Below are 18,023 nucleotides of genomic sequence, written 5' to 3' on the forward strand. Positions count from 1 at the left end.
TCCGCTTGGAAAATTGGGGTGTAGTCGGGAAGCTGCACAGAAAAAGACCAATCTATAATCGGGCAATATATACCCGCCCCTGCCTTTTCATCACATTGGGAGGCGTCAGTAGCTATCGCTAAGCTAATAGGTATGCTTTGTAAATGGTCTTCTAATAATCCATTTAAAATGCGGAGTGGTAAATGTTTAGCGTTTTTCGGGAAAATGTCATCATAGACGATATATACAGAGGACCCACTGTTTTTTTGTCGGAAGGATGTTATACAAAATAACATTTAAAGGATCAAGCAAATTTTGTACCATAACTACCAGCGGAGTATGAAATCTAGGCCGGTGTATTCAAAAAAGGAAGTCGGCTGGCAACAAAAAGAAGACAAGGAGCGGTGTAAATCTAATTCATATATCCTTAGGGACGTTTGAACAGTTAGGAATTTAAATCTAGATAATAATGAAGGAATACCGGCTTCAAGATAAAGCACGTTATTGGCCACAAATTTGGGGAGGCCAAGGCAGAAGCGAAGCGCTTCCCGCTCCAAAAGAACGAGCGGGCGAATTTTGTACGCAGCCGTACCAGAAAACAGCACACATCCAAATTCTAAAATTGGTTGGACATACCAAACATAAATCAGCAAAAGTGCATCTCTCCGCATTCCAGACGCTCCGTCCCACGGCGCTGCCCGCTCGTCGTCGTCTTCTGCGTGGCACTAATCCGTGCTTTCGCACTGATTCCAATGTAGTAAATATTTTCTCTAGTATTTTATGTATGCAATCCTACCTTCCGTTCATAGGGAGCAGTAATGAAAGGAAATTTTGGTAAAGTTGTGAACACAAATTGATCATTCAAACAAAATGACATTTCCTCTTGGCGCATCCGCTCCTGTTTGCACAATAAAAAAACAAGTGATTGGTGGACTCATCTTTAAGTTAATAAGTAGCAAAGAAAAGGGATGAAATTGCAACCACTCCTGCAGATTTCCGGCTAAAGTTTCATTCAGACGATTCAGTAGCGTAGCTAATGGACCGAGAACGTGGTTCTCCACAAGAGGCCGCCACTGTAAGCGCAGAGCGATGGCGCGTGCCGAAGCAATAACATAGAGACGCCCATAGCTGGCACAATACGCATCGATTACGGGGCGAACACGACGCGACACGTTGCGATGAAATATCTGTCTACTAATGCATCGGCATGAGCACGCATCGTTCCGAACAGCTGCATGGCGTTGGCGAAGCGTAACTGTCTCGAGGTTACTGACACCCGCATCACCATTAAGAAAATAAATTACCCTCCGAACTGCAGTGAAGCTAAAACTCAAAAGAAAAGAATGCATGTGGATGGCCTAGCAGTTTACATTTTTCATGCGTTTATCGATCTGTCGCACTGAACTTTTGCTTTAAAAAATGCCCGAACGCAAATATCTTTGCATTCGACCGACCGACTGCACCTTTTTCAAAATTATTGGAGGAAAGAAATTGCGATTCGCGCTGTCTTTTTGAGCACCAGTGATCTTCGGGGCTGTGATTGCAGTGTCAGTGCGTGCAGTTTTTGCGACTGAAATGTTTTTGTAGCGAGAGCTACACTACGCTAGCGTACCTCTAGCCTTCAGCGTGACACCCCTTGAGCTCCGTGGCGGCGCCGTGGCTGGTCACGTGGTTGGTCACGTTGTGCGGAGCAACTGCTGCTGCCGGCGGCATGGCGCGCTGGCGAAACCGAGTGCGCGGGGGGGGGGGGGGGGGGGGGTAGAGTGAATCCACGTCCAGGGACGAAGATAAAGAAGGAACGCCCAGCGAAACGGTGCGGTGAAATACTGACTTTGCAATTCGACTGAGCGAGTTCCACTCGGCCAGATGTAGCTCTCGCGTCACTCCAGGTTTAATCAGAGATAAACCACAGTTTCTTTTACTTTTATTCAGAGGCAACAATATATACTCAAAAACCAAAAAACGCCAGCAACTCGCTCAATTTTCTGCCTTGTTGCATTTAGTAGCAGTACTAGTAGTAGTTGTTGTGGTAGTAGTAGCAGTGGTGGTAACAGTAGTAATAGTGGTAGTAGTAGTAGTTGTGGTAGTAGTAGCAGTGGTGGTAACAGTAGTAATAGTGGCAGTAGCAGCAGCAGCATGTAGTAGCAGTCTGCGTAAGTGGTGTGTGCGTTGCCATGGAAACAACTCGGAGGGTGGCTACCGCGGAAGGAGGAGGGTGTTGCGAGAGCGAAGGAATCTTCAACCGGAGGATACCATGGATGGAAGAGGATGTGTGGCGGGAGCGTAAAAAGGCGTCACCGGTCGGGGTTGCCACAGGAACCACCCGAAAGGTAGTTACCCGGGAAGGACGAGAAGCTTACCAACTAAGAGCATAAGGCGAAAGCGTAGGAATGCGTAACCGGACGGTGGGTTCCACGGGAATACCGGGAAGGGAGCTGCCGCGGTAGGGGGAGGGAGAGTGTGGTGAGAAGGAAGGAACCGTTCGTACTGGGGCAACTGCTACGAAACGTGCCCCCCGAGGAGAGGGTCATCGCCAGCTGGAGAGGACGGCTAGTCGAAAAGCGAGTATGCGGAGGAAACTAAAAAACTTGGCGGTGGTTTAGCTCTGGTTAAACCTGGTGTGACGCGATAGCTACAGCTAGCTGGCTAGGTGGAACTTCCTCAGTGGAATTGCAAAGTCAGTCTTTTGCCGCACCGTTTCGCTGGGTTTTCCTTCTTCATCTTCTTCGACCGAAGTGGGGCCTTGTGGTAGAGCATCCGCCTCGCATTCGGGAGGTTCTGTGTTGGATCCCCAGTGCCGCCGGGTACCCACCGGTTTTTAATGGGTACAAGATTTCCCCCGGCCTGGACATTCCTCTTCTGGGTGAGATGCTTGGTAAAAGGGTCTTGACCACAGTTGCTCTGACGGATCAGCGATAAGTTCCGCCGTCAACAACGTCAAATCCGCCTCACGCGGTAGAAGCCCATTTGTGGCCTTTTTTTCTCACGAAGACGGACAACCGAAAAGCCGGACTTGCGAGTGAGCTCTTCAAGTGTACTCTTCACTTGGGAACTGTTCAAGTGTATTCTTCACTTGTTTCCACCTTTTTGAAGGTTAGTTGTTCGAAACTGGGTTTGCCCCCGAAGTGGCGCATCGGGGTTTGCGGAGCTTCCTCCAAGCACACACCCCTGAAGAAGCTGGGCGCCGGGCCGGGGATGCTGGCGAAATCAGCACTGGGAACATACAGGATTTTTAAGCAGGAAATTGCCAAAGAAAATATCGAAGATAATTGTTGGGGAAGCTCTTTGTTGTTTGAGGCCAGGACGAGAGTTTTGCGGACTAAGACATATAGAGTCAGGTGCCACGAGATAGACACGTTGTGCGTTGCGTGCGGAGAGGAGGATGAAACAGCTGAACACTTTATTCTTTTCTGCAAAGGGCTTCACCCTTCAGTGGAAAGCAGCGGGGCTTATTTATCCAAGGCATTGGGGTTTAAGGACAGTGAAGGGAAAGTAGATTTTAAGCGGGTAGAAGTAACCAAGCGAAGGTTATCTGATTGGTGACTAAAATCAAGAGAAGAGTAAAATTTCATAAGTCATGGCTAGGTGGCTTGAGCCACCGCCCGATTTAAAGGGTTCAGCCGTATCCATCTATCCATCCATCGTCCCACTTGACACGGCGCATGCGCACAGCTGTGGCAGCTCAGTTTCGCCGGCCCTCCGCCACACGTGGTGGTCACGTGACCAACCACGTGGTCAGCCACGGCGCCGCGCCGCCGGCAGCTGCTCCGCACCACGTGACCAACCACGTGTCAGCGTGGTGGCGCAGCCACTGGGTGGAGGCGCAGCTACAGGGTGGCGGCGCCGCCACCGCTACGTCGCCGCCACGCTGAAGGCTCAAAATGCTACCGTAATGTAGCTATCGCTACAAAAATTGGCGGCGGTTTATCTCTGGTTAAACTGGAGTGACGCGATAGCTAGAGCTGGCCGAGTGCCAGCCGCCGTTAACAGCAGCTGCTCCGCACCACGTGGCTGGCCACGTGACCAACCACGTGACGAACAACGTGATCCGCCACGGCGCCGCGCCGCCGGCAGCTGCTCCGCACCACGTGAACAACCACGTGACAGCGTGGCGGTGGCGCCGCCACGCTGAAGGCTCGAAATGCTACCGTAATGTAGCTATCGCTACGAAAGTGTCCCCTAGAACTGTGCAAACATAAAGTCGCTGTAATAATATTTACCTGAACATACCGTAAATTATAAATAGCGAAACAGCTATCGCGGAATCTTGCGCTACACAGTGGTAACCGTCCTGCCACGTGTGCGTGTACGTGTGCGTGCGTGCGCGCGCGTGCGTGCGTCGGTGTCGTCGTCGCCATCGCCGCCGTCAGCGTAACCTGTGGGTGCTTTAAAGACATCCACCCACCGGGTGGAAGTTATTAACGCATCCACCGGTCATTAACGCACTCACCTTATATCACGGTCAACCTGGGTCGCATAACCCTACGGTTGGCTCTGTTTGGAACAGCCGCCTTCCAGTGCAGGGGTGCATCACGTAACCTCAACCCCAGCTATCGCTGAATCTCGCGTTACATAGTCTTAACCGTCCTGTGAGTTTTTATTTTATTTATTTAATAATGTACTTAAATTGCACTCTTATGGCCTTACAGTAGAAGGTACTTTACGAAGTGACATGTGAACAAGAAAAAAAAAGCAACTGTAAAATAGGGTGGATACTCGAGCTAGTCGCTCCATTATTATAACACTGCAGCAGAGAAGAAACAAAGACATTGAAGGAGTACACACAGGTGAGTGCAGTGCTGCCATCAAGGCAGAATCATGTCATACAGGCAATGGAAATCGTCAAGGCAAAAGGGGGAGAGTTAAATAACAAAAAATGAAAAAAATCAAATACCCTCTTTCGCCACAATGAAAACACATACCAGATGCGAAAGATCCCACCCACCCACATATAGCACCTCCCCAGGTGTATGCATAACGGAAGCTTCACAAGTACATCAACGCCCCCTAACTTTGAAGCGTGTGATACAACACGTCAAACTATTGAAATAATTAAACATTATAGTTGCCACTTAACTTTTACTTTACATTATTTGGTTTATTTTTCAGTTACACTATTATTTGTTTTATTTTACATGACTTTTTTATCTTACATTTGAAGTATTATTCCTTTTTATTTTTTTATACTTAGATCATTAGTTGTATTTTGTAGTAGTATTATTGAATGCTCTATTTCCGCATTGGAGTTCCACGGAAAGTGTTCCTTTACGTGTACCCGTTTAGTGCACGGGCGTTTTCGTACCCATTCTCCAACCTGGGTAACAGCCTCCGAGGCCGGGTTTCTAGCCCGTGCTGCTATCAGAAAACGGCTCTTCAGGGAGGTGGGCCTGCGGTGGAACCGCGAAAGTGACTTCGTGAAGTGGACAATGGACAACCGTTTCATTAACAACCTCTGCGACTACCTCAGCGCAACGGTTCTTCACTCCTTCTTTTAACTTTCAATCCCGTGCATTCCTTCCCCCCTTTCCTTTTTCAACTTATGCCTCATGGCACACTTCTCGAATAAAAAAAAGTACCGTGGGCTTAAGGGTTGCCTTTATGTCTGTAAGGTCCAGTGAATAGTGGGAAGTGATCATTTTGTTCACTATCCGGCGGGAAGATTGTGATGACGCCGCAAGGTCACGTGGCCTCTGTTGCCCATCTGCTTTGTTGGTTGTACTCTGGGCACCACCTTCATCATCCTGGTGATTTTTAGCTCACAACGCCGACAGAGCGGACACCGAATTTTCTGTTAGAATCGATATCCCCCTGACAGGGCTCCACCGATCACAGCACCCCCTCCCCCATCTCTTGCCGCTCGCTCCTTTTGCAAGATTTCCTCGGCATCCACCGAAGAAACATAGCAACGGGCCTGTGGCTGACGGCAATGAACATGGCGTCTATGCTGCTATGCCAGTAGCACACGAAGGAACAACCTGACGCCATCGGGCAATATTATCAAATCTTCCTCAATCATTAGCAATTGTATGCGTGCGTGCGTGCGCGCGCGTGTGTGTGGGGGGGAAGGGGGGTTGTGTGTGTGTTTTTGGGTGTATGTGTGTGAATAGCATGCGCGCTGAACGCTTACCGCGAGTTTTTTCGGGTATGACAGTTCTTGCTTGGGCAGAGGTTTACAGTTTGCATTTAGGTATTGTAGATTGGTCTAGTCGAGATGATATCTCTTTATTATTCACATCTCTTTGGAGTTGTTTCTGATTGCAAACTTTTGAGTTATCTGCCCCCTCCGCCCAGTTTCAACTTCGTAAAACACATTCACTTGAAAAATTATCTCATAAAATGGACAAAGAAGAGGTCCTTCAAATACAGACATTACACATTATTTATTTCATCATGAAATAAGCAAACAACTGTTGGGCCCAGGGCCCATAGCAGAAGCTAGTTTAGGCCCATATGGTATACATGCGTATGTGTAGCAGCGACCAAGACAGAGTTGAACAATCGCGCACTCTTTACAAATCAATCAGAATGACAGGAAATATACTTCGATGCAGAAAAAACACAATATGACTATAAAAACAATAGCAACATGGACGCAGTGCAACATACCTAACTGATCAATGAAAGATACATTTTTTATGGAAAACACAAAGTTGTTGGAGCCGCCGCGCTGGCTGAGTGGTTATGGCGCTCCGCTGCTGGCCCGCAAGACGCGAGTTCGATCCTGGCCATGGTGGTCGAATTTCGATGGAGGCGAAATTTTAGAGGCCCATGTACTGTGCGATGTCAGTGCACGTTAATGAACACCAGGTGGTGGAAATTTCCGGAGCCCTTCACTACGGCATCTCCCATATCCTGAGTCGCGTTGGGACGTTAAACCCACATAAACCAAACAAAATTGTTGGCAGTCTTCACCTCTATTGATAAAGTGTTTCATATCTTTGTACCCGATACTGAATTAGCCGTTGACCGTATGTGTTCTGAGTAGCCTAACACGTAAATTAAAGCTTATGTTAGTGGCATTTCTAGTGTTACATGTAGGAATCACAAACATACTAAATGGTAATGAGTGATTGTGACATATTATGTTAATCACTAAAATGGCAATTTTGATCTCGGATGACAGCGCGAAAGGAAGTATTTTCAAGCTGCAAAATGAAGAACTGCTGGATTCAAACGGACCGGAAAACGTGATTATCCGCACCGCTCTCTTTTGTAGTCGTACAATTGGATCCAAATAAGTTGTAAGTGTGGAAGACCAAGATTGGCAACAGTATGTGATATGACAATGAAAAATAGAGAAGTAAATAATAACCCTCACGTATTAACTGAACCCCCGTGTGCCGCAGGGCAGCGTTAGGGTCTGCTCATTGCAAACTTGTTCGCTGTCCACTGCGAACCGCAGCTGTTCTGGACGTGCACATAGATCGGGCAGCATGCTGTCCGAGCGAGACGCGTCACGTCCCAATCAGACCTGGCAGCCGTGGGCACGCCTTTGATTGGGCTCGGAGAGTCGATCGGTCGAGTCTGTTGGATGACGTGGCATTCGCTGCCGGCTGAAGTGTGCTCCGTTTGTTTAACATCTCATGTCGTGTGTGCACCCAGGCAGTAAACGAAAAAAATGAACGAGTACAAGCGGAAACACGCACTACTCGCCGACAGGCATCCGACTCCGTAGGAAGTTACAGAGTTTGAATTAGTTTCGACCGAAACATTCTCTTCGACAACACCGTACTTTCAATTATATGCGCTTGCTTAAATCTTCTCAAAGTGTGACAGCGTCCTCAGCGCGTACTATACGTTATATTGGATATAAATGAAGAAAAAGCAAAGAGCTTGGTGGTAAACATTGTAGGACAGCTCTTCATTGACGACGTGGTCTTTTCTTTTGACTTCTTGCAGTCAGGACAGCTCTATCGCCGTTTACTGACCACATCTTCTCACATCGCTTGAAGAAGAACATGCCGTGTATTTGCTAAAGGCAAAAACATTAGTAGTAATGAAGATGTAGGGCAATATTGGTTTCTTAATTGAATAAATCCACCATATTAAAGAAGCACTGAGATCAACTTCATCTAACTGTTCTCAGTAAAAATTTATTTCTTAGCTCTTTCCGGCTATGCTCACGTCTGTCCGGCAGCTTTAGGCCAATTTATCGCCGAGAAAATTCAATTTAAGAACCTTCCTCCAGTCGATTCAAACTCGTGAAGTCATTATCTAAAAGGACGGGTATCCATTGTTTTTAAGTGGATGGTGGTGTGGCGTGACATCTGGGTCCCGCGAAAGATACTCGCTGTCAACGCTCGCAATATAGTTGCGAAGTCGGCCGATGATGGCCACACCTGTTGTTAGTTTCTTGATCTTTTCTAGCTTATGAAACCTTAGTTTTCAGGGACAGGTCTCGCTCATGATTAAAACGCGGTACCCTATGGGTGCAGGCGAAGTTCCACTTGTCCTCAGCGTCCCTTTAATCGAACAGGAACTCTACCTCACACTAAAAGCGCTTGAGATCATTTACCCAGAGATGTATAAAGGCTAAAGACAAACAAAAAGAATGCATCCTGACTGCAAGATTCCCTCAAAGATAAATCTTTGAAGAACGAAAAAGTATACAGTGTCAGCTGTGTCGGACGTCTCGTGTGCTGCAGTGTCGAGGCACCGGCTCAGATGCAATGGAGTCTTTGTGCGACACCGTGGCGCCGCCTTGCGCCAGTTTTAGAGCCGAAGCTCCCATTGTGCAGATAAAGATGAATTCTCCTCTTTTAGCCACTGTGCAGCCCATAAGCTGGATTAGAGGCGGCAACGAAATACACGGCAGTGAAAGTAAAAAAGAAATGTGCAACGGTCTTTGCGGCGCGGCCTGCGTCATTCTGTACGCAGTGCGCGGACAAATGCGGAAACGCTCGCGCGCCTGTTTCCGCGCCGCTGGAGGCGCGCTCAGCCGTGGCCGCCGACAGGAGCCGGCGGGCAGCAGCAATGTATCCGAGTGGCTCGCCAGCCCTCCGCAGGGACTGGCGATAAAACGGCGACTCGGAAACAGTGTGGCGGCCACTGCGCACACGACGCGGCAAAGCAGTGACTCGTTTCAAGGGAACGACGCTTCGGTAGCGAAGAGATCACGACAGATAGGCGTAAAAATTTCAGTGTCTTGTTTTCATAATAACCTGAAGGCAATACCATGGTCCGCTATAAAACAGAATTATTCGTTTAATTTCCATTCCATTCCTTTCTTTCCCGCCAAGGTTCCTTAGGGATTACGGCGCTCGCCTGCAGACCACGAGTTAAAGGGTGCGATCCGGCCACGGAGGCCGAATTTTGATGGGGGCGAAATGTTAAAACGCCCATGTACCGAGATTTTGACGTGGCTTAAAAAACTCCAGGTGGTCTAAATTTATCTGGAGACCTCTACTGCGGCGTGCTGCACAGCACACAGTGCCTCTTTGGCAGGTAAAAATCCATTATTCAGTCTTGTCATTCGCTGCGCTGACTTCTCGATAACAACAATGGTGGGGGCGTGGCTTTGCTTGATCCACTGAGAAAACAAGCAAAGAAAAGAGGGCAGACTGGAATTAAAATGTGGTTCCTGCGGTATCCCGCCTACTATTTCTATACATTTTTTATGACGTTATAATGTGGTGCGTATGGAGTTGCAAGAATGTTTCACTGTGCCACAGGATTGGGTCGCCTCAAGGGCTAGCGCATTTAGACTTGTCGCACACAAGTTATTTTTTGTAAGGAATAGCATCCCATGTTACGGCATGATGAGGCATGGTGTGGTATGGTATGGTAATTATCTGGGGTTTGATGGCCTATAGTGGCTCGTAGACTATGAGAGACGCGTGGTGAAGCTGTCCGGATTGATTTCGGCCACGTGGGACTCTTTGACGTGCACAGACATTGTCGAACACACACCGTTTTGGCGATGTAAAGCAACCCAGTATAGAACGGTGCATCAAACTGTGCTTTTTTGCACAAGCGAAGATTTCTGTGAATGTTGTAATGTATATCTAGTAGCTTCTTTTAAATCTAGCGATAATGCTACAACTCTGAAATTTAAAACTTTTGGGGTTCGAATAACAGCGGAAAAACCACACAGGGACAAAACTGTTTAACGATAACAAAAACATTGGCTATATTCAAGAGGCATTACACACGTCTTCTTCCGACGACTCTTCTTTTTGCACTGGCCCCGTCCACACGCTTTTTCACCCTCAATGTCCACGAGGCACTCTTTCTCTCTCACCCGCACGTGCACATGGTTTGGTGGTCGCGTCCCCACCCCCACACTTGCGCCGTGTTTGACATCTGGCGTTCATTCGGGAAGGAGACCGCTCGCGGTCGTGTAGCTGAAGCGCCGTCTGTAGCCGACCGCGCGGCTCTCCCTAATGTCGCTGCCAATTAAAGGCTCCGGGCTGTTGGTGGTCTTTTGTCCGCTCTCTTCGGGGCGCCGCCGTTCGGGTGTCTCCAAGGGCGCCCAGGTTTCTGTTGCCGTCTGTTCCTGCTTTGTAGCACTTTACCCAAGCTTGGCGCTTCTTTCCGGGGAACTGCTGTTTCTGCTTCTCTGTTTCCTTCCTTCTTTACAAATGTCATAAAAGAGTGAGTGAATGGATGTCGTGGTTCACTGTGCTACATGTGTGCTTCTTTTCCCATTCCGTGCAGCCGTGATCGGCGGATGCGGCGGCAGAGTGTGAGCGCGTGCGAGTGAGCGGGAGGCGAGCCCCGGAGCCTCCCGGCGGCTGAAGAGGGACCATGCCCTTGGGCGCATGGCGTCGGCCAGCGACGACCCGATCGCGTTCTGGCTGAAGCTGGGCGCGCTAGACAAGCTGGAGCAGGCGCTACTCGACGGCTACGGGGACCAGCTGCGGGGGCGCTCATCGCGCATCCCACAGGTGGCCCGCTTCCTCAAGCAGGTGCCCGCCGTGCAGGTATGGCACGGTGTTCGGGTCTCTACAGACACGAGTGCGAAACAATATAGAGCAAAGCAAACGAGCAAATAGAGAAAGCGCTGGCTGTCAGTTAAGAGCGCCTAGTTAGGCTCCCACCTCGGTTCAATCAGGGTCTTCTCTTACAAAGGACCTCGGTGCTGTATTTAATTAGACAGACACACATCAGCAGAGTCCGCGCGCACAGCTCCTGTTTCTACCTGTCAAACCTTGCTCTCACCCTGCTTCATCTATCGTCCATGCCACTTGTGGCTGCGCGTGGGCATCCTGATGATGACGGGGATCATGCCGTTTGTTCCTCTTGCTCGTAATATATCCACATTTCTGGTGTATATCCACACCTATCTCTTCCCTTACTAGTGCCAGTGGATTGGGAACCGGGCATCAAAGATGGTGTTCGTCGTTGCTTGAGGACACGAGTAAAAAACTCCCCTAGAAATTGTTCGGTTTATTTCGTTTGCTTCCATCCTTCTTTTAGCACCGCTCCGATTGCGTTTAATTTAGTTCTTATTCACAGCCTAAGAGCAGGCCTGGACTTCTAAGGAAAAGACAGTCGTATTATTCCTAACACACGCAGCAGATACTCGGAGAGCTTGTGACTGGCTATTTACCGACGTAAGAATTCTTGCGAACTGAAACTAACCTAGCCCCCGTCAGAACAGGAAATTGTGAAAGTACTACCTGCGTCCGTGACCATTTCTACCTTACTGACGGTGGAAGTTCTGCACGCCGCGAAAGCCGTTACCTGCCACCGCTCTGCAAGCAAATGCAGAGAGAATTCACGAGTAACCAAGTGTCTTTTCATGCTCAATGCGTCGGTGTTTTCAAGCACACTCGAGTACGAGATGAACAATAAAAGGCGCGCGTTGGACTGTGCAAAAATTGTCAGCCTAAGATTTTCAGCTTTGACATTACGGATTCTCGGTATGCAAAATGAGTATCCTGCTTCAGCAAAGCATTGATCTGTGTGTTATGCAGTTGGGGAAAAAATAGTCGCCAAAGCCGTCTTTCCCGGTGCATTCATCACCTGCGTGTTAAGTAGAACTACCGGGGCTGAATGGTTCGTGTAGACTCACAAGAGCGTTGAATGAACGCATTTGCCTGCCCCGCACCCCACTAACTCCTGCGCATGAGCCGCACGTAAAGGACCGGAAAATGCACATTAGTGCTGTTTTTCGGCCTCTACGCCTCAGGGAAGGCACTGCACTGCGCCATCGCGGGACAGTTCATCACAGTGTTATCACTAAGGCACTTACCGCAAACACTATGCCCTTCTCGTTCCTTTTCTCTTGAAACCGGCGTTGTGCGCAGGCGCAGATGGAGGAGATGCACGAGGGTGCCATGCAGGGCCGCCTGCAAGAGGTGCGCAGCCTGGCCGAGGAGCGCCGGCAGCTGGCCTTCTGCCGCGACCAGCAGGGCGCCAGCCCGCTCCACAAGGCCGTGCTGTTCCAGCAGCGGCCGCTGGTAGCCTTCTTCGTGCAGCACTTCCCCGCCGTCATGCACGCCAGGGACCACGTGAGTGCACCACCAAATGTATTGTGCAGCAGGGTTTTCAACACTTCTCTTTAGGACGGCTGCTTGTGAAGTTGTAGGCCTAACCCTAAAGGCAACGAGCCCTGCTCAAAAACGTAGATGGCAGGGCTTTCACGGCCTTCATTTTCGAAGCGTTGAACGCGGCGCTTCACTGCAGCTCGGTAAATACAGCTGGCGGATGACATAGTTGTTGGGCTCCTCACATTTAGTATGCGAAGAGTATGCGGAAAGTCTCTGAATGCCGTAGCTGAATAAGAAAAAAAATTAAGGATGATCAATTGAATTTACGCAAAGAAAAAAATGATGTGGAGAGGGGGAGGTAGGGGAGAGGAGGATGATTGGCAGGTGGCTGGTGGAGAGAGGGGAATCGCCTTAAACATCGTCTCCCACCTGTCATACATGACAGGTTGAGGCTGGAACTCCTAATTTACTGCATTAGAGAGGCTCTGAAACACCTTCCGAGGAGAGCACATCAAATCGATCAATCGCTGCTTTGTATTGTCATGAACACCTAAGCCAAATAATGCCATTCTACATGCAGCAAAGAACCCGCAATCGCGCGCGTAAGTCGCCGAGCCCTTTCTGGACACTTTTTCATGCTCGCACCCTCGTCTATTGCAAGATTCTCTGTATGCCAGTTCAGAGATGGCTGTTGGTTAGATCCTTTCAGACGGCACGCAGCTACCATGGCCGCCGCCAGTAAGCCGCACCACTCCGGTGGGTCAAGACTCTCCCCTGAGCCACCCTGACCCACCCGCATCCTGACCCACCTTTCATCCCGACCTTTCAGCGTGCAAAAAGTGACGATAGGAAAGAGAAAGCGCGAAGACGCTGAAATTAAAATTGTGACTACAGATAACTTACCGGCCGCAGTGGCTCAGTGTTTAGGGTACTCGGCTACTGAGCCGGAGTACCCGGGTTCAAACCCGACCGCGGCGGCCGTGTTTCGATGGAAGAAAATGAAAATTGTTTCTTGGGAAAAGGAAATGGCGCAGTATCTGCATCACCTCTCGGCGGACACCTGAACCGCGCCGTAAGGGACGGGATAAAGGATAGCGAAACGCAAAAGGCGCCCGTGTGCTGTGCGTTGTCAGTGCTCGTTAAAGATCCCCAGGTGGTCGAAATTATTCCATAGACCTCCACTATTGCACCTCTTTCTTCCTTTCTTCTCTCAGTCCCTCCTTTATCCCTTCCCTTACGGCGCGGTTCAGGTGTCGGCCGAGATGTGAGACAGATACTGAGCCATTTTCTTTACTATTAAAACCAATTTTCAATGTCTGCAAATAACTCAGCTTCTACAAAGCGCATTAAAAATAAATTCTTCCTGGTGGATAGCCGTGAAGCGGCGTCCTATAACATCTCAGGCATACAGCAACTTTAATAAATACCCTTTCAGAGTCCCCTTAAAAATTCAAAGATGAATTGGATGCACGGGTGTGTTGTGATGCGTAAGGCAACATATTGTAATCTGACACCTTTCCATGCGTTACGCACTCACCATCTCCCGCAGAGAATCAAGTTTTTAGGGGCACGCATTTTATATTTATTTCTGAGATGCCACGTATGACATCAGCTATGATGTGCGTAAAGTGCCAGCCGTAAAATACGGTGCCTTTGTTTTCTTCTCCGTTTCCAGCAAGGCAGGACGCCGTTGCATTATGCTGCCGTGCTGCAGGACAATGGCGAGATCTACCGCATGTTGAAGGCAGCCGGGTCCGACGAAAACGCCACGGATGTTGTAAGTGCCCGGGCACGATTTTGCATCCCTGTGGTCACGCTGGTCCTGTTCTAGATCACCCAGTAGCGGCTTCAATTCAAACTTTGAAAAGCAGGAGTAGAACAAATTTACCTATAACGACTACTCTGAACTGAACATACTGCGCGTTGGTCGTGTGGAGGCAAGTAGTGTAATTTCCAAGAAGTATTCGGTCAACTTAACTTAATTGAAAACTTCGAAGAAATGAACTAATCACATGTCAGTTCATACCAGCCCCGCATAGTTTTCAAAACCCATGACGGTCCTCAAAAAAAAAAAAAACAATCTGCATTATGAAATCATACTCTTATTTTTTATGCTGCCAGTAAGGAAGCCATGAAAGCAACTACACTCTAAACATAAAGGAGTAAAAAGGCAGTAAGGTGTCCTGTAGTGCACTGACTTTCATAAAACTTAGTGCGCTAGAAGACAGCTTACTCCATTTTTACGCCTGCTAGGTGTATTAGTGCTTAAAGTGTATGGATGTGAAAGCATGCAGCCGACCATTATGCCCCAAATATCTCTATAAATGTCAGAGAAGTGGTTCTTTATATTTTTTTGCATGCATATTGCTGAAAAAGTTGACGTAGCAGAAGCGAAATGTATTTTAATATCAATATACCTAAATAATAAATAGGCAGTTCACTTTAAATGCGCAATACAGCATAGCTGATTCCTAAGAACTCGCATCGGGAGACGTGCCTTCGCCACATGTCCTACAGAGACTGAATTCTATGCTGACTCAGCGTGCTTCCGGCTAGGGCGCCTGAAAGATACTTTTGTGCCTCTAACCTTAAAGCTGTAATGTCTGGTACTACCACCTCGGACCTCAAAAAAAAAAGTTCCAATGTCTTAAAGTCTTGCAACTATGTCGTTGCGGCCCCTCTGCGCGGTATGTGTCAGTAACCAGAAATAGTGAAAACAGTCAGTATAAACGTCCGTGGCTTATTGCTCAACGGTGGCTTTGTGACTGTTCAACTGAGGTGCGCATTAGCGTTCTCTCAGCGCACTAGTCAGATGTTTGCTTTGAGAGACTTATTCTACAACCTCCAGAGGTTACCTCCCACGATTCCCTTTCATACGCTGTGCGCGTAGATGGGAATCGATAAGGAACATTGAGTATCGTGGTTTTCGACGCTATCGGATTCCGCAAAACAATGTACGCACTGCGGGTATGTTTCTTCGCGTGCTCGCTCTGGGAAACCGTTCTGCTTCCTTACGAGTGGCGCCGCTATTTCTTCCCAGTACGGCCACACTCCAGACTTCTACCTCGACGCACGCGGAGAGCTGACACTGGAGCAGCTCAAAGAAGGCACGGCGTCGAGCCGCTCTAAGAAGGCGAAGCACCGCAGGAGAAAGTCCGGAGAGAACAGCACTGCCAGCGTTCGAGGGTACTCGGCGAGTGAGTACTGCACTGAGAACTGGTTGCATTGAGAACTGCATTGGAAACAAACGAAGTCTAGCAGCAAGTCGAAAATGGTTGGAGTGAATGAGTGAAGCGGCATGAAAGTAGTCATATATCTGTTTTTTTTTCTTTTCTTGCTGTTTCAATGATACGGGTTTATCGTGTTTTGTCTGGTTTTATGTTTATGACACGTGCGGAAAGATGCGCGCATTCTCACCGAAGGATTGAGTGTCTCTCTGTTTACTTCAGTTGCTAGTGTGCTATTTTCCGTGTCGTTCCTTCCAAGTGTCCCGGTATTTTTGTGCGCTGTCTGACGATGGAAAAAAAATAGTCGTATGTTGTGCGGCTGTTATATACACCAGCACGCGGCGTGTTATATATCCTGCATTTTTCTGATGGTTTTGTTTTAGGGGGTTTAACGTCATAAAGCGACTCATGCTATGAGAGACGCCGTAGTGAAGGGCTTCGGAAATCTCGACCACCTGAGGTTCTTTACCGTGCACTGACATCGCACAGTACACGGGCCTCTAGAATTTCGCCTCCATCGAAATTCGACCGCTGCGGCCGGGATCGAACCCGCGTCTTTCGGGCCAGCAGCCGAGCGCCATAACCACTCAGCCACCGCGGCGGCTTCGCATGCATTTTTCTGAAGTGAACGGTTGTGCGAAGGCATTTCAGACTTAGGGATTCTGATTCAGACTTAGGGATTCCGGTGGAATCACCGTAATTGGAGACTTTGCGTTGGGTCTTCGTCGCCCGTTAAAGAGTCAAGAGTGTCACACGAATTAATCTGCAGCATTCTGACACACGACGCCCTTCAAAAGGCAGAGACATACTTCAGGTTGTGACACCTTCGTAAATTGTTCCTACTTGTAAAAGTTCTGATTCGCAGCAACAAGTGCATAAAATAGTAATCGATCGCCAGAGTTATCTTGTGAAATCTGACGATAATGTTGTGGTAGAACAATGAGGTTGTCTCTGCGCTCTGTAGGGCACTTAAAGGTGCACTAAAGAGGAATCTGAGCTCGTCTACTTTATTCGATAATTTCATCGTTACTGTCGTTAACTAATTTCCGTCTCTGAGCGCCTTGTTGACAGCGCAGGCAAACGTCCCTTACGTGTCTGCTGCAGATAATGACAAACAGGTTGCCGTTAGGATAAGTTGTAACACATTAACTATCTTTCAAGAAAGTAGTATGCGACGTCGCTGACGCGCTATTGAACCGCCGCCATCGCGCAGAGCCGGCAGGCCTGAAGGTGCAGATCCGGGAAGTGATCGGCCAGGGCAACCTGGAGGCCCTGGAGGAACTCGTACTGCACGGCCACGGCGACCGGCTGCTAGGGGAGACCAGCCCGAACCCAGTCGTCCAGGAGTTCCTGGACATCGTGCCTGGATACATAGTGAGAGCCTTGCACTGCACAGCCTCCCATACAGCACTAGCCTCCATTTCTCAAGCAGTGTCACGATCATACTGTGCCTCATAAAGTAACAAATTAAGCAGCCGATTTTGTTTGGACGTTGTACAGCCCTAAAAGGAGGAGATTTTTACCAAGAAAGTTTAGCACAAACTTGTTCATGTCCACACGACTCGATTGTCGCTCATGATGCGTGCAAGGAGAGCCTTTTGTTGGATCCGAACGACGCATGATAACGTGCTCGTGTCTCTGCGAGCGTTAGTCGGAATCGTTGTTTATTAGGATGCTATAAATATTTCCGTCTCCACTGAATGAATCTAACAGGAATTTATCGAAACAGATGGCAGATTTTGTTTAGGTTTTGATCTCCTCCTCGATGAAGTTGAACTTTGTAATAATCAAGTTAATTGAGCCTTAAAATCTAACCGCTACAACCACTGCTTCATTATAATTGCAGACGACCTTGACTACAAGTGACATGCACCAGCGCTCTTACAAAGGGCGATAAAAAGCCAATATCAAGAACGTGTCCGACGACTAAAGGGCCACGTTAACACCGAAGTAATTAGCATCACTTACTGATCCTACATATGGCGAGAGTGAAAACGCAGTAATTTTTTAGTGGCACTTCAAGTTTCAATTATGCGTCTCTCAATCGCTTAAGTCTTTGTATACCGCGTGTGTTCGGATGACGTAAGGCTTATGCTGGCGTCACATTCATCATTTCATGATTTCTGTCGTCATCCGAGTCCATTTCACAGAAGGACAAAGGCCTGTTTCTGTTTTCATAATATTTGACAGTGCACTGTAGCCAGTCAATTTGACGCAGCCAGACCAATCGCACTCGTTAAGAAGCGAATTGGAGGTACAGCATCAGCTCGTCATACACCGGAGTAACTGTCCAAAGAAGTGCGTGCATTCGCTCCCACGTTCTGTACAGCGTCCGCCATATCTAACTTCACCGTGTAGTCTTTGTGCTTCGCAGTGCAAGGAT

General features: G+C 48.4%; 1 protein-coding gene across 1 annotated transcript in view; it reads left to right on the forward strand.

Annotated features, from left to right (window-relative positions):
- The first annotated feature begins 10,635 nt into the window (after positions 1-10,635).
- The window catches only part of LOC144125314 (uncharacterized), a 55,209-nt gene continuing 47,821 nt past the window's right edge, over positions 10,636-18,023 (forward strand). Inside the window, exons 1-5 of the mRNA XM_077658579.1 lie at positions 10,636-10,901; positions 12,231-12,434; positions 14,089-14,190; positions 15,454-15,610; positions 16,854-17,014. Coding sequence (XP_077514705.1) covers positions 10,740-10,901; positions 12,231-12,434; positions 14,089-14,190; positions 15,454-15,610; positions 16,854-17,014 — 786 coding nt within the window. The 5' untranslated portion in view covers positions 10,636-10,739. The remainder of the gene's footprint in view (positions 10,902-12,230; positions 12,435-14,088; positions 14,191-15,453; positions 15,611-16,853; positions 17,015-18,023) is intronic.

This window comes from Amblyomma americanum, chromosome 3 (assembly GCF_052857255.1).
Source record: "Amblyomma americanum isolate KBUSLIRL-KWMA chromosome 3, ASM5285725v1, whole genome shotgun sequence".
NCBI classification, from domain to species: Eukaryota; Metazoa; Arthropoda; class Arachnida; order Ixodida; family Ixodidae; genus Amblyomma; species Amblyomma americanum.